At 41.8% G+C, this 16,737-nt stretch overlaps 1 protein-coding gene across 9 annotated transcripts in view; it reads left to right on the forward strand.

Moving 5' to 3' along the window:
- The window catches only part of NBEA (neurobeachin), a 901,556-nt gene that overhangs the window by 866,471 nt on the left and 18,348 nt on the right, over window positions 1–16,737 (forward strand). For all 9 annotated transcript variants that reach the window (XM_077484128.1, XM_077484132.1, XM_077484134.1 and 6 more), the window contains one exon: window positions 12,694–12,795. In XM_077484128.1, the coding sequence (XP_077340254.1) occupies window positions 12,694–12,795 (102 nt within the window). The remainder of the gene's footprint in view (window positions 1–12,693; window positions 12,796–16,737) is intronic.

Consider the following 16,737-nt stretch of genomic DNA (forward strand, 5'->3'; position numbering starts at 1 on the left):
TGCTGTACCACTTTATCTTTACATATTTGGCAGAGAAAATAGGACCATTTTTCAATTTGGCTAGTCTGGTATTTATACACAGTCGATTCTTTTGTATTACTGCATGAGCGATATATTTATACATGACACACAATGGCATAAAATAAATTTGGATTGTAAGGCAAGTCTTTCCTGTGTGTATAGGTTCCTTTACATTTAAGCATTAAGGTTGAACCAGCTTACCCAGCTTATGCCTATACTTGGGTGACCTCAATTTAACTGATTTATAAATGCGTGTTTAATTTGTACCCCTGCAAACTTCAGAATGGTGCAAAGAACAAATTGATTGCATACAAGAGCGGGTGCATTTATAATGCTGCTGTATTTTCCATGCCAACTTTTTGATGCCTTGTTTAATAATGATTGGCCAGGAGTGTGCATACTATACATGGGACAACTCTTACCAGATTAAATGTAAAATTACTCAATCTGGCCAAAATTTTGAAGTAAACCCACATAAGTATTCCATATATACACATGGAGAAATAGAAGTGGGTGTATAGAATTACAGCAGACAATGCGCTTCCTGCTTACCAGCTTCATTAAACAACAATTCTTCAAGCAAACTGGGCTTGTTAGATGAAAATAAATGATAGCAAGATGCACAATCTAGGTTAAATCCAATTAGTTAATATCATTAGGATGAGCATGAAAAAAAAAAGATACACTGAAGATACACTCAGTAAAGGATTACATTTCAGAGGCTGTCATCCAGAGGTTCAGATTAGAGATAGACTATGAATTATGTGGAAAAACCCTGATAGGTTATTATAATTGACTGAGCTATGTGTTAGACGTGATATTTTTGAAGGTTTTTCTATTTTTTTTTTCCTTCTAAAACAACTGAGACAACTAATTATCTGTTTTTGGCTTCAGTGCATCCAATTAGTAAATGACAGGTAGTTTCATGCATGTTGTGTGTTCAAAACATTTTTATCCAGGATTGTTTAAAATGCACATATAAATTGATAGGGCACATAAATCATCATACCTGAATGAGCTTGCCTAAGATAGCTGAGCGCGGTGATGAACTCAACTAAAGATATTAATCATATTATCAGTGTTCTGCGTTCATTTAATGATCCTTACATTCAGTTGTATTAAGTAATTGTATACAGTATTGTTATGCTATATATAAATATGTATTTTGAACTGGATAATGAAATAGATCACTGCTCAAAATATGTCCTAAATTCTTAATTCTTTCCCTGCTAGCTTTACATTGACACTCAATCCTCTCCCAACCTGATCTCATAAAGCTGAACTCTGCCAATTTTTTTTTAAAGGGATTAACCATTCATTTTTGACTAGGGGATTAGAGAGCGGAGATATACTTCCCCAAACAAGACCAGTCCCTGTGGCTTCGCCCCCCCCCCCCCCAGGCTGTCTAGCAATCTTGAGCAGTGGACTTTTCCTCATGCCCATAGACCTTCTCTAGATGTGAAACCGTCAGGAACAGGCCACCACTAGATCACGGGATTTCCGCTGGATGGGAGGATTGGGTGAGTATACAGCTTTCTTTAATCGTACATCATGGGACACAGAGCCATAATAATTACTATGTGGGTTATAGTCTACCCTAAACAGGAAGTTGCCTCCCTGTATAACCCCTCCCATACCGGGAGTACCTCAGTTTTTTCGCCAGTGTCTAAGGTGCTGGTCACGAGTGAAGATGTGCTGTACTGTGCTGTGCTCCACTGGAGCAATCCTTGCTGGGGCTAGCTATGCAGCCGGATCCATTCAAAGTGACTTTTAGGCCAAATTGAATGGTAGCTGGGCCTCGTGTTGGAAGAAACAAGGTTTTGCCTGTAATGCTTCTCTTTTTAGAGAGCTGGACCCCGGAATCCAGTACTTTGGTATTTTAAGCCATAAAGTTTTACTGGCTGGGTGCTATTACAGGTCCAGGATTGTGGGTTCCCTGAGGGTCCCCGGTTCCTGAAGGTTTGTTAATGGAATCCACCATGAAGGGTAAAGATTGGGTCTGTTGGTTTTACCACAGAAAACCTTGCGACGGGAAAGGTAAGTGGAGTTTTTCTAATGAATTTTTAAATTTTCTTATGAAATGTCTCCTTTAAAAAATTAAATGTTGTCATGCCTAAGTGTCACCACTGGGGGCTGTATAGAGCACATACCTTCTCATGCTTTCCTCAGAGATCACGCTGTGTCACAGAAGCAGCAGGCTTTTTTCCTCCGGCTAACAGGCAGACCTCTGTTAAATTTGGGGGTAAGTTTGGTTTTTCTTCCTCCAGACACCCCCACCTGGGCTGAACTCTCCCCCTCTTCATGAGGCTGAGCATTAATGAGCCCCTACAGGGCGGTGGCTTCCAGGTATCCTCCACACCATCCCTCCTTCACACACAAGCCGATCCCATCGGATCGGAGGCCCGAGCTTGCACGGGAAAACTCTTTTTTTGAAAGAGAGAGGGGGGCGCGTTGCGACACGTAAACTGACTATGGTATCAGGGGCTCAGCAGCCATGATAAACCTGGTCAGCTTACAGGGGGGGAGCAGCTCCAGACAGGATCAGCCAAGTATTTTAGATTATAGAAGGGGCCAAATTACACAGCACAAGCACTGTGCTGTCATTCATGCTTTAAGGCAACAGGAGGCCATTTTTTTTTGTTTTTTTAGGGTAACAACCACTTTAATCCTTACTGTAACCCTTAAAATCCCTCACCTTAACAATTAACCTGCATGCTAACACATAAAGATGAAATCTAGGCAAACTGCTAAATTCACAGATTCAAAACACAATGGGAGCTACTTTACTTGTGAAAGGGTTTGCTTCTGCATTCATTCTGTCCGCAGAGTTACACAGGCCTGCTACAAAGCACAGCCAGACAAGTGACACCATTTTTTTTGTTTTTTACAAGTAATAATACATTAGTGTCATTTCTCAATCTCCAGACTGCTAATTGGACACTGAATTAGAAGCAGGGGAATGAGGAGGTCATCTCTCTGCTCAATGTACTTTTTCCTTCTCCTCCTAGCTTGTTCCTTCTCATGACATTTGCATGCAGCACTTTCTCTTTCAAGGGGAGTTCTGCCCTGCCATGGATATTTATCAAAATAAGAGTAACCTTTTCCTTCCCTGCACTGCATTGTAATCCATCATATCTTTCTGGGGTCTGAGAGATCTACCACCTGTTTCCTATTGCTGCGGAATTTGGAGCTTTTTAATATGCATCAACCTGCTCTTGACTTTTATTTTTTATTTATTTTTATAACTGCGATTACCTTCACTTTCTGTCCAACCATCTGTTTACAACTTTACACGTTTATAAATTTGCCTTTCTCACTTTTTATGAATACTTTGAGGTATGTTTATTGTGAATCTCTATTCACATGTAACAGTTTGTTTTCTTACTGCCGCTGTAAAAACATTTATTAAAAAAAAAAAAAAATAAACTCCTTGAAAGGAAGTCAATTCAAGTTTAATTGTGATGCTAACCCTTTAAAATAAAGAATTAAAAATAATCAAGACACACCAAAATAGGTCACCCAACTGAGTAGCGCCTATCAAACAGCAATATAGAGAATACTTGATAAATTATGAAAACCTTAACCCATTTATGAGTATTCAATAAGTTTCCTCTAGGATGATTGGTATATGAGAGGATACACTCTATTTTGAGTATAAAGAGAACATTACACCAAGCAGTGTGTAGGATAATCCCAATAGTTTTAACCTGGGTTCAGTGAGTACAAAGTGTATACAAGCAAGTATAATATTACATACATGTTTTTTCCCGTGTGATATTACATATATACTGTATATCACATGGGAGAAAAAACAAACATGCTATGTTAAAGAGGTAGTAAAAAGAAAACTTTCTCCCTGCAAGGTAAAGGCATAATGTGCTAGTATGCATTGCATACTACCACTGTGTAAAAGAATCACCATAAATCAAAGCCCTCCACTTGAATGGCCGAGCTGCGATGACGTAACTCGTCCCATGCTCATTGGAGTCACGGCCTCGGCATAGAGGTCTGATGGAAAGGCACAGGTATGCTGTTCCTTCAGAGCGCATGAGCTGGTGACGCTATTGGCTGGCAATCAGGCAAATGTCTCCATTACAGGTAAGCTTACCTTTAGGAAAAATCGAAATTTAGGGTTTACTACCACTTTAAAATCAAATACTCTGCAGGATTTAAATACAAATAATACTTGTATAACACATTTCTCCATACAGTGAAATCAATTCATAGAAAATAAGAGACCTAAAAGGCAATTTGACAATATATATAAGTGATCCAAATGTAATAGAAGTGCTAATAAATGTTCCCTCAATATGAAATGAATTGATCACCAAGACTAAGGCAATTCACAGTTGGGAATCAAATGTTTAAATTGTATAGTGGCCAAACCAAACCTGTTGTCTTTGGCAGGACATTGCTCTTATTAACCACTTCAGGCCATTTTTTACAATTACGACACTGCGTCGCTTTAACTGACAATTGTGTGGTCATGCAATGTTGTACCCAAACAAAATTGACATAGTTCCCCCCCCCCCCCCACAATTAGAGCTTTCTTTTGGTGGTCTTTGATCACCTCTGCGGTTTTTATTTTTTGTGCTATAAACAAAGAGCGACAATTTTGAACATTTTTTTTTTTTTGCTATAATACATTTTCAAAAAAATATAAAGAAAAACATTTATTCATCAGTTTTATGTGTTCTTATACATATTTTTAGTAAAAAAAATATGCAATAGGTGTATATTGATTGGTTGGCGCAAAAGTTATAGTATCTACAAAATAGTAATAGATTTATGGTATTTTTTTTTTCATTAGTGATGGTGGCGATCTGTGAATTTTTGTGGGACTGCGACATTGCGCCGGACAGATCGGACACTTTTAACAGTTTTTTGGGACCAATGACATTTATACAGCGATCAGTGCTATAAATAGCCACTGCTTATTGTGTAAATGTCACTGGCAGGGGAGGGGTTAACACTAGGTGTGATCAAGGGGTTATATGTGTTCCCTCATGTGTGTTCTCACTATTGGGGCATGGGCTGCCAGGGACACAAAAGAGATCACTGTCATGTGATCTACAACTGTAGAACTCTGACATGTCTCCTGTCAGAACGGCAATCGCTATCCAGTCTGCCCGACCCATGGGCACGCTCATGCAGCGGGCGCCCCCTGCTATTGTGCTTGCGTGAGCCGACGTACAGCTACGACAATTTGTGCAGAAGAGCCTGCCTGCCACAGTATAATGACGGCAGCTGGTCGGCTAGTGGTTAGTGATTATAAAGTCTCTTTTTTTTTTGTTCAAAATAACAAACATGTTATACTTACCTACTCTGTGCAGTGTTTTTTTACAGAGCAGCCCAGATCCTCCTATTCTTGGATCCCACTTCAGTGCTCCCCTCCCTCCTGTTGAGGTTCCACACAGCAAGCAGCTTGCTATGGGGGCAACCGAGCCAGGCCACTGCTCTGTGTGTTCATTCAGACATGGAGCCATGGCCCAGTCCCGCCCCCCTTTCTTACCTCATTGACAACAGTGGAAGCCAATGGTGCTCCACTGCTGTCTCAACCAATGAGGAGGGAAGTCCCAGGCAGCTGAGACACTCCTGCAACATCGCTGGATAGAGATGGAGCTCAGGTAAGTATTAGGGGGGCTGCTGCACACAGAAGGCTTTTTACCTTAATGCGTATAATGCATTAAGATAAAAACCTTCTGCCTTTACAACAATTTTAAGTGTATTTATGGCTTTGTTTGAAGGTATGCTGCTTACTACAAGGAAATTGAAAGTATAGTCATAGCTGCTTTGTAATGGTTTTGTCATTCATAGCTATAGAAATAATCTTTCTTTCTCTGCAGCAATCAGGTTTTGCTCAGATGGACACATAGTGATTGTGTGAACACTTTATGAAGATAAATTGTTTTCTAACAGAATATTGAACTTTAGGTTGTCTCAATAAGTGATGCCGGGATCAATAAACATTGACATTTAAGTCCACATACGTGATGCTCTCCGCCTCCCCAGGGGAATGTGTGGAAAGTGGAAGCCGTGAGGTCTCCTGGATTTCCACAATGTTTGAGATAATAATTTACTACTGGAAATCCTCACTAATCACAGAGTCCTGCTTTAAGAATCTTCTGTACTGCCTCAAAGTGTTATAGTCAGTAAATTTGCCCTTTAGCAGTTATTTGGTTGCATAATATCCTGATGTTACCTTCCGCTCTCAACACATATGTTATGCAGTTCACAAAGAGAAAAGCAGCTTTAAATATATATTTTTCCTGTTATCAAATGTGCTTTGAGTACAGATGACATAGACAGCTGAACATTAGGTGGAAGATACAGTCATGCAATGACAGCATTCATGACATGACTACACCTGCAAATATTGTTCATAAGTTCACTTCTGTGGACCTACTGAAAGATCAGATCAAGGTCTGTAAAAGGTTTGGCCATATGGACACGCAGTATTTAATGTTAAGATCATTCTGTCTGAACCCAAATATAATCCAGCAGCACATTTACTTTTATCATCTTATATTCAAAATTTAGTACACTGTGTGCTTTTTCACCTGTCAGATATTTTTACTCTATGGTTATATCAACTTTTTAAAGAATTGTAGCTCACTTGATGTGACCCCACTTGATAGCTAAACTTCAGGCAAATCACCAAATACACGTATGGGAGCTAAACTACCTAGCAAAGGTAGGGCAGAAGACCTGATTTTTTTCCACTGCAGTTAAGTGACACTTAGGTCTCCTCCCCACCCTCTGCCTATAACTAGACTGTAAAAGGAGAAAAAGCAGACTGCTGAGCTCATCTCTCTGCTCCCTTTTTTTTATAAGGATGTTCTTTGTTATGACATGAGCATTGGAGCACCACTGACTTTGTGCTGCACATCTATCAATTTCATGGATAGAACTTTGGTCCTCTTAGCCCCTGTACACACGGTCGGAGATTTCGACAACCAAATCCGTCGGATTTTGTCCGTCGGATTTTGTCCGAAACTGTTGCATACACACGGTCGGACTAAGTTGTCGAAAAATCCGATCATTCAGAAAGTGATGACGTTATTTCGTTACGATGGGGCTACGTTCAGGCTAGTAGCCAATAGCTTTAATTTAGGAATTTGATCTGAGCATGCGTGGCACTTGGTCCGATCAAAATTCGCTACACATGATCAGAGTATGTCCGATCAAACCAGTTGGTCGGGAAATATTTCCAACATGTTGGAAAATTGGGTCCGACGGATATTCTGACGGAATCAGTCCGATGCATACCACACACAGTCGAATTATCCGGCAACACGGTCCGATAGGACACATTCCGACGGATTCTCCGACCCTGTGTACAGGGGCTAAGAGGATGTATATGATAGGGGATGCAAACAAGCCCCTTTAGTCCCCCCTCTTTGATAATTTTCTGACTTTACCCTGCCTGTAGACACTTTGTGGAGGCGGTAGATGAGGATGATCCAAACTCTCCTTCTAAAGAAATTGGATCAGGATGGAGATGGCTAAAATTTAATTTAAGCTTAAGGAAATCAGTGCTACACTAAGTATGCTCACCCCAAGGTATTGAGCACAATGGTATGGTCGATATTTATGTAGCACTGATCCCCGAAAGAGCTGCTGGTATTTGATTGGGCTTACCGTTACCTCACCTTTTCACCGTGTGTGTCACAGGGGTCCCGTTAAAGAGTTGGTTAAAGAATATTGGCTCTGACACTTAGTCCATTTTCCAAAGCTTTATTAAAGAAACGACAATTGCAGTAGAAAGATGAAGAGTTAAGGGGATTCAGGTACCTTGAAATTGCGGGTTAGAGGTGTTTCTTTATCCAGTAGCTAACAGCTCCAGAACTGGATATACCCTGTTTCCCCTAAAATAAGACCTAGTGTGATTGTCGGTGATAGCTGCAATAAAAGCCCTACCCCCCAAATAAGCCCAAGTTAAAGTCCTTGTAGGTCTTCTTTTCAGGGTAGGGCTTATTTTTGAGGAAACAGGGTAGGGCTTATTTTGGTGGTAGGGCTTATATTGCAGCCAACACCGACAATCAGGCTAGGTCTTATTTTAGGGGAAACAGGGTAGCACTCACCAGATAGGCCTCTCTCACTGACCTAGCAGCCGATTAGTTGCTCGGTCAAAGTCTCTGCCACAGACTTGTCAACTTAAACCTATCATTGTGCAGTCCTCTGTCACAGGAATACACAACCAGCAACTTATGGTGAGAGTAGAGAATTGCCACACAGTACCAGTTTCTTTCAGCTGGTCCGGCGAAACTGTGTGGTAGATGACCCGGGATGCATCCTCCAACTGAGTCCTCAGGCCCTTCCAGAGATACCAGCCTTGTTGCTCGGTCTTCTCCTGGAAAGTCCTCCCCTGGATCCTCCAGTTACTTGGCTTTTCCCCGCAGGCAAGACAGCACAGGACCACCCCTGGATCAGTAGGCCTCAAGACTTCTGGGCCTACCCTTCAGTTGCAAAGCCTCGGGCCAGCTGGCCCTGAGACATAGAAAAAAGGCAGCACACACATTAGGCCAGGAGGGCCATAGGTTGGGATAACGCACCCCAAAAATATGGTGCCTGTACCTTAAGTACCCTTACCCAGAATGCACAGCAGGTGAACCACTCCTACTGGGCTGTTTCTGTGTAAAAGGGGTACCCAATGCATTCAGCGTGTTGCATTTCCAACACTTACCGGTGGTGACAGTGACACCCATGGCCAAGTGGAAACTAGCACAACCCAGTTGAACTGGTACAGAAACCAGAACTTTGACATAATTAGTCTGAACCAAACTGCAGCTTCAGACAAACTTAAATTTACAAAAATAATAATAACGTCTGTATTGAAAATACCAGCGCTACATTTATTAGCTACCGGCTCTCGCCCGGCACACATAATATGATCAGTCCCAATGGGTGAATTTACCAAAATCAGACATAACTGCTCTAATATTAAGAGCTTTTCCCAGGAGTGTGACATTCTCTCTTCTAGGCATAGAGCACGATGTTACAAATCTCAGGATATAAAGAGAACCATTGACATGATCTATACGAGAGATGGGAGTGATTTTTGGGTAAATGCCCGACGAGGGAAAAATAGGAATAAAAATAAAGGTGATGGAATTACAACTTTTGTGACCACTTATTCACAGGAATTCAATCAGATCAAAGACCTCATTAATAAATACTTACCAGTATTACTTGCCGATAAAGAACTTAATGAGGTCATGAAAACTGGTTGCCGTGGGACACATCCTGTCCTTGGCTAGATCACCATCTGGCATTTGATGCCATCAAGACAGACTAGTTAAAGCTTTTGTACAGGGAGTCACACACTTCTCCCTTCCTGTACCCTCCCTGGTTACTCCATGGAAACTTACCCCGATTCTTTCGCCAGATAAAATTGGGGTGTCATTATTTTCCTATTGCTGCAGTAAATCAGGCAGTGCAAGACTAGTTTTAATTTTTAATGATTTCTTTTTATTGCCCATTGTTTTACATGGTAAACATTACTATTGCTTGTCTATTGTCTTAGAAATAGCATCAGGGAATTATATTTTCAGTCCAGTTATGCAGCAGACAGACTTCTTCTATTAAAGAGCATACGAGTCATACACAGAGCTAATAATTCACCCAACGTGTCACTGGCAGATGATGCCCTGGCACAGCAGAAGGAGCGAACAAAAAGCCTTCTCTGAAAAACAAGCTTTTCACAAATCCAGAAACTAATTTGAAAGTGATAAAAATTAATTTGCACACTTTAATTGGAAGCAGCCTCTGCCTTGAGAGCTGACTAAAGGAAGGAGCAGGCATCGCGTGCTACAAGGCTGATTGAATTTTTTGTCAGGTAGGTATATCAGACTCGCCTGCTTATCCTCCAAAGCCTTTCTGTGCAATACATTATGTTCAGCCTCTGACTGGTGTTCTTTAAAAGGATCAATGCTATTCATGTTCCGTCCCCAGTGTCTGAAATTTCATTGATCCTGGGACTTCACCTGACATTTCTCATTACTTTCCTTCCAACAGGATACTCGCCAAAGGTGTGGGCTTCAGCATCTAAGTGTGAATTACTGCCTTGTCTAAAGGGACTGTCTGCCTTAGGAGATGCTGTATCTTCCTGCATATTGCAAATATATATCCTAGCAAATGTTATGCTTTGTGGTCCTTATTTGTCAGATGGTGCTTCATAAAGAACTATCTGTATTATCCCACCTCAGTACAAATGGCCAGTGAACCCACCTATAACAGGCCTTCACAGCAAGGAGCAAATGGAAGGGCACCGCATGCCAAACCAGCATGCAACCAACCAAATTATTGTGTCCAAATGATTGTGTCTAACAGTTTGTGTTAAAAACAGGGGTTTAGTTTGCACACATTTGCAAATGCATGCGTAACCTGCAGACTTGCTTCTGAAAAACATTTCTTATGAAAGACACTTTAATGACAAATACCTTTATACTGTTATACTGTTATACTGTATACATATTCATCTCAGTCATTCTCTTAACATCATCACAGATTGTTTTCTACGTATGATGTATTATTGTCATATTATTATAAACCTCATATAAGCATATTATAAACTTTTGTACACCTATTTTAGAATTATCTTCGCTATTGTGTAGTGCATTATAATATACTATTGTAGTGTCCCCATCTGACCCTCTGGATATTTAGAAAGCCACACTATTGCTGAATTGGTTAAGCTAGCAGCAATGAGGTTTCAATTCCCTGCAGATTCTCTTCACCTGAAGCCCTTTTTTGTTTCTTAGCCTTTAGCCTTGTGCTACATCTATCATTTAGGATGTGACAGTATGCGTTGCTGAATTTTGAATGATTGTTGCAGTGCTTGGCATCTGTCCCTTGGAAGGATGAAACGTTTTTTGTCCTTTATGCTTCAGCCATTGTCTTATCTCCAGGATTGTGTTTACAGCGGCCTTTTTGATCTTGGGATATTAATTCTGTACTGTAAATGCAAGCAATGGAACATGCATGTAATTTCACACAGACATATGGGAGTATGTTGGGGGGGGGGGTTATAGAACAAGCACAGACTGAAACAGGGTAAATAATGCATTTCACACGTTTAGTGTCACAAATCGGTACAACTTGAGTGCTAAAGATTTATTTTCCTAAAGCAATGTTTGCATTACTACTAGAATATCTGCTTTTTGGTTCTGTATACCAAGCAGATTGTGTGGTTTTCTTGCCATATATTTATCATTTTACTGTTTGCGATTTAAAGTGCTTCTAATGGTTCACGGTTGTTTACCTTAATGCATTCTATGCATAAAAGTGATTGTAAAGGTTAATTTTTTTTTTTTAATAGCAAACATGTTATACTTATCTGCTCTATGCAAGGGTTTTTCACAGAGCGGCCCCAATTCTTCTTTTCTGGGGTGCCCTGGCGGTGCTCCTGGCCCCTCCTCTTCATCGGGTGCCCCCATGGAGAGCCGTTTTCCATGGGGGCACCCGAATCGCTGCTGTGTCCATTGACACAGCCAGCAGGACTCTGCCCGTCCCCGGCTCCCGTGTCACTGGATTTGATTGACAGCAGTGGAAGTCAATGCTATCAGTCTATCCAATGAGGACCCTAGACAGCGGCTTGAGCTGATGGGCTCGTGCTCGTCGCTGGAGCGATCTGGTTCTGGTAAGAAAAAGGGAGGGGGGGGCGGGTCTGGGGCCAACTGAAGCACAGAAGTTTTTTCACCTTAATGCATAGAATGCACTAGAGTGAAAAAACATGAGACTCTACAACTCCTATTCCATTGTAATTGTAACTTTACAATCCATTTATTGTAAAGACAAAAGGTTTTTTATCTCTATGCATTAAGATAAAAGCCTTTTGTATACAGCAGCCCCCCCAATACTTACCTGAGCCCATCTCTATACAGCGATGTTGCACTTGAGACTCGGCTGCCCAGGACTCTCTTCCTCATTGGCTGAGAGAATGTCAGTGAGCCAATGATGAGAGAGTGGGGGCAGGACACACAGGGCTCGGCTCCAGGGCACCCATACCAAGCGGCCAGGAGAGGTGAAGATGAAGGAGGATCCAGGCTGCTCTGTGCAAAACCACCACACAGAGCAGATAAATATAACATGTTTGTTATTTTTAAGAGAAAAAAAAGAGACTACGGTAAAAAACCTTTTAGGTGCAGCTCCCCCATCAGTCCCCCCAATACTTACCCAAGCCCCATCTCGATCCAGTGATGTGCATGAGAGCAGCGGCTTTCCCGGGTCTCTCATTGGCTCACACAGCAGCGGGAGCAATTGGCTCCTGCTACTGTCAATCACTGCCAGTGAACCAATGAGGAGAGAGCGAGGGGCGGTCTGAGCCACGCTGTGTGTGTGAATGGACATACAGAGCATGGCTCGGGAGCGAGCCTGTTGTAGTGCCCCCATAGCAAGAGGCTTGCTATTGGGGGCACTTGGCTGGGGGAAAGAGCCAGAACCACTGGCAGGGTATTGTTATTGTTTCCTTTTTTTGTTTTCAATTCTTTCCTTTAGAATCACTTTAAGATTGACAAAACTGTGTGTTTTCCATAACCAAAATTACATATATTTGTTCTTTAGAGCAAAGTGTGGTTTTATAACTAATATTCTATTACATAAAAAAATATACTTTTGTATGTATTCTGACTCTTTTATGGTCTTAAATGTTTTTCACCTCCAATATTTCAGGTGATTACCCAGCTCCCAGGGCCGTCCTGACTGGCCATGACCATGAAGTTGTCTGTGTATCAGTATGTGCTGAACTGGGTCTCGTCATCAGTGGAGCTAAAGGTTTGTTCATATTGTATAATTTTTATTCAGCATTATATTGAGGAAAGTTAAGAAAAAAATTGATCCATGTTAACTTTAAGAGGTTGTACACAGACAACATGGCTTCCAGCAAAGTTTGAATATCACCCATCTGAGTACAATGCATTAGGAGCCTGTGCAAAACTACTGGGACATGTTACACAATTATGTGTTTTTACTAAGTTTGTGAACTTCCCTGCTTTACAATTTCAATGTATCAAAAATGTGAAATTGCATTTTCAAGTAACATTGTAGTTTTTGAAAACATGGGTGCTGATATTGAGGATGAGCAAGACTCTCAGCCTCCACCAGATTTTTTTAAATTTTTTGCTGCTGTTAGCGGGTGGCAATGCTCTTTCTTCATGGTCCCACTGTAGAGATGTAGCCACCCCTTTTAATCATTTCCAAGATGGACTAGTACCAAGATGGCAAGGATAACTTGCCACAAATTTATGGTAGTTTTGAACGGGAAGTCTGTTAACTTGCTGCACATTTTCACATTCAAGTTATACAATTGCAGAGCACTTGAAGCTCAAGTTCTAGTTGACACTCTTCCAATTTGTAGGAAATTTGCGTGGCAAGTCTGTAGCAAGAGCGAAGTTGCAGGGGTGAGTCTACAGCAAGAGCTCTGCAAGTCACAGTGACCCCTGTGAAGGGATGACTATTGCACATCATAACTGAACCTGAACTTGCAGAATGTTTGCAAAGAAAGTTAATCTGGAGTCATGTAATGTGGCCTTGCTGCAATTGTGTGTAACAGTATCCCCATAGGGGCTGCTGAAGTTGTCCACCCGTCACCTTGCCCAACCCAGCATTCACTTCCCAATCACTTTGGAGACAATGAACAGTCTCCAAGGTGACTGGGTACTAGGTATACTTTACTAGGTACACTTTACAGCTCCAGTCTCCTCCAGTACATCTCTTGCTTGCAGACTGGTACTCTCTATCTCTCTCTCCTGCACCACATTTAACTCCAGGCACAGCGAGTACATGGTTAGGCCCAACACTGACTCAGTCAGGCCCTAGAAATGTCCATTTGTAGGAAGAGACTGCGGGTCCCTTTTAACAAAAATAGAATAGAAAGTCTTTAGTGCTAGCTGTCCTATGGTGGACTACTGCTCCCAGTAAGCCCTCTTCAGGACCTGCCAGCCCTCCTGGTTGCAGCTGCCTGACTCCACTGCCCATGACATCACAGTCCTTATTGCTGGTTCTGCACCCATCCCAGACTGCACACTCCCAGTCTTCTCGGGCATGCCTCCTCAGTCCTCCCCACTGTGCCTACCACTCACCAACCCTCCAGGTCACACATACACCGGTGGTTCCCTTCTGAAGACGTATCCGGCAGTACTAGCTCCTGCTGTCATCTCTGACTCCTCTCTGTGCCTCCTGTTCAGATCCTTCATGCAATCTTGAAAAGATCCTTCCTGCACCCATGTCCCAGGCCCTCAAAGGCCCCAACAGCCTAGCACCACATCCTCAGTTCTTCCACCCAACAACTCCTCCCCAGCTGGGACTCTCTAGGTATTTAAGGAGGCCTGCCAATCCAAGTTGGGGATTGGTCAGGGCTCCCTAGAACAACCCAGGTATAGCCACCTCTTTTCCCCTCCTCTCTTTTAGAATCCTCGAGAAGCCAGAGGGAGGTAACAGAAAAGTAATGCTGTCTGTGAGTCACCAGCCTACTCTGAGCCACTCCCAGCCCACACAGATCAAAACAAACAGGCCTAGCTAGGCCTGCCTAATTTTACCTGCACTCACACAAATCCTAACACTAGCACCGACCTAAGTATAGGATGCTACATGTACAACAAACATGTGAAGCCTGGCAAGTCTAGCAATAGCTTAGCAAGTAGTTTTCAAACTTGCAGCACAATTGCTTGATATCTGCGTGACTATGGATAAGATGTGTAGTGAGCACAGAGCAATGCATACTATCGCAAATATTGTGCACAGCTTCTTCCAAACAAATGGAAGTGGGAGGAAAATGGAGAGATTCAGGAGCTCACGGGGGATGTTACAAGATGGTAAAAAACCACAGTAAAAAAATAGATTAGAGGGCCATTAAGTAGTGGATGTGTGTGGATTATTATTGAAGAATAAGTATATAATTTACCGTCACTTTAAGTTTGACATTTATGAAGTACACTAAAGGCTGAAATAAAAAACAAAGAACCATGTTTAATTTCCCCACCTTCCCTCTTTACAGTGATATGTTTACCATTCGATGACAGATGCCGTTTCAGAGAAATGTTAAAGTATCACCAAATGACCTTGCTGTGGGACCCAGTAATCTTTAATGTGCATGTGTTGCTTTACATACAGATTAGCAGGGTCTTCCCACTTTTCTAAATTAGAGTTCCAGGCTAATTCTACTCCTACAATTGCTCCTTCACCCCCCCCCCCCCAACAGTCTATGCTGACTAAGCTATGTAAGAAATATGTGTATACTTCCCTATATCCAGGCCTCTCTGTTTGCTGCAGCTGTAGGGGAGAGGAGGGAACTCCAAAAGCGGATGGGCCGTATGAAGCCTATAGGTGACACTGCTTCCAGGAATTCCAACCATTGTTGAGCGTGCTCCCCTCTCCCCTGCAGCTGGCTGACACAGCGGTTCGTGTGACTTGACCAGAGCAGGCTGAACAGTTTATACATCTTTTTTTTACACAGGTTAATCAGCATAGATGTTGGAAGGGGTAATGGAGTATTTTTATGACTAGTTAGGTGGTAGCCTGAAATTCTACTATAAATGGTGGAAGGATTCACCAAAAATTGGTTGGCTACTTTTGGGGCATATGACAGTGCTCACATATTGTACTTCTAAACTTTTCTTTAAAGCGGATCTTCACTGCATCTGAGCACCACAAACCAAAAACGCAATTTAATTAATTTGTTAATATGCAAAGCAAACTCCCCAATCACAATAGCACGCTATAACTTTTGCGAAAACCAATCAATAAATGCTTATTGTGATTCACATTTATACAGCGATCAGTGCAATTAAAAATGCATTGATTACCGTGTAAATGTGACTGGCAGTGAAGGGGTTAACCACTAGGTGGTGCTGTAGGGGTTAAGTGTGACCTAGGGAGTGATTATAACTGTGGGGGGAGGGGCTGCGTGTGACACAACACTGATCAACGCTCCCGATTACAGAGAGCTGTGATCAGTGACAGTGTCTCTAGGCAGAACGGGTAAATGCTTGTTTACGTTAGCATTTTCCTGTTCTTCCTCTCCGTGAGACGATCGCGGGTATCCACCTGCTACCCGCCTCTCAACCGCTTCAGCCCCGGAAGATTTTACCACATTCCTGACCAGAGCACTTTTTGCAATTCAGCACTGCGTCGCTTTAACTGACAATTGCGTGGTTGTGCGACGTGGCTCCCAAACAAAATTTATGTCCTTTTTTTTCCCCACAAATAGAGCTTTCTTTTGGTGATATTTGATCACCTCTGCAGTTTTTATTTTTTGCGCTATAAACAAAAAAGAGCAACAATTTTGAGAAAAACGCATTATTTTTTACATTTTGGTATAATATCCCCAAAAATATAAAAAAAAATGTATTTTCCCTTAGTTTAGACCGTTACGTATTCTTCTACATAGTTTTGGTAAAAAAAATAATCGCAATAAGTGTTTATTGATTGGTTTGCGCAAAAGTTATAACGTTTACAAAATAGGGGATAGTTTTATGGCATTTTTATTAATATTTTTTTTTTCTAGTAATGGCGGCGATCTGCAATTTTTATCGTGACTGTAAGATTATGGAGGACACATCAGACATTTTTTACACATTTTTGGGACCATTGTCATTTATACAGCAATCAGTGCTATACAGAGGCACTGATTCCTGTAAATAACACTGGCAGTGAAGGGGTTAACCACTAGGGGGCAGGGTAAAAGGGCAATGTACAGGTACGTGATTCTGCCTGTAT

This window comes from Lithobates pipiens, unplaced genomic scaffold (genome assembly GCF_037356315.1).
Source record: "Lithobates pipiens isolate NorthernLeopardFrog02 unplaced genomic scaffold, aLitPip1_a1.2 Scaffold_16, whole genome shotgun sequence".
Classification (NCBI taxonomy): Eukaryota; Metazoa; Chordata; class Amphibia; order Anura; family Ranidae; genus Lithobates; species Lithobates pipiens.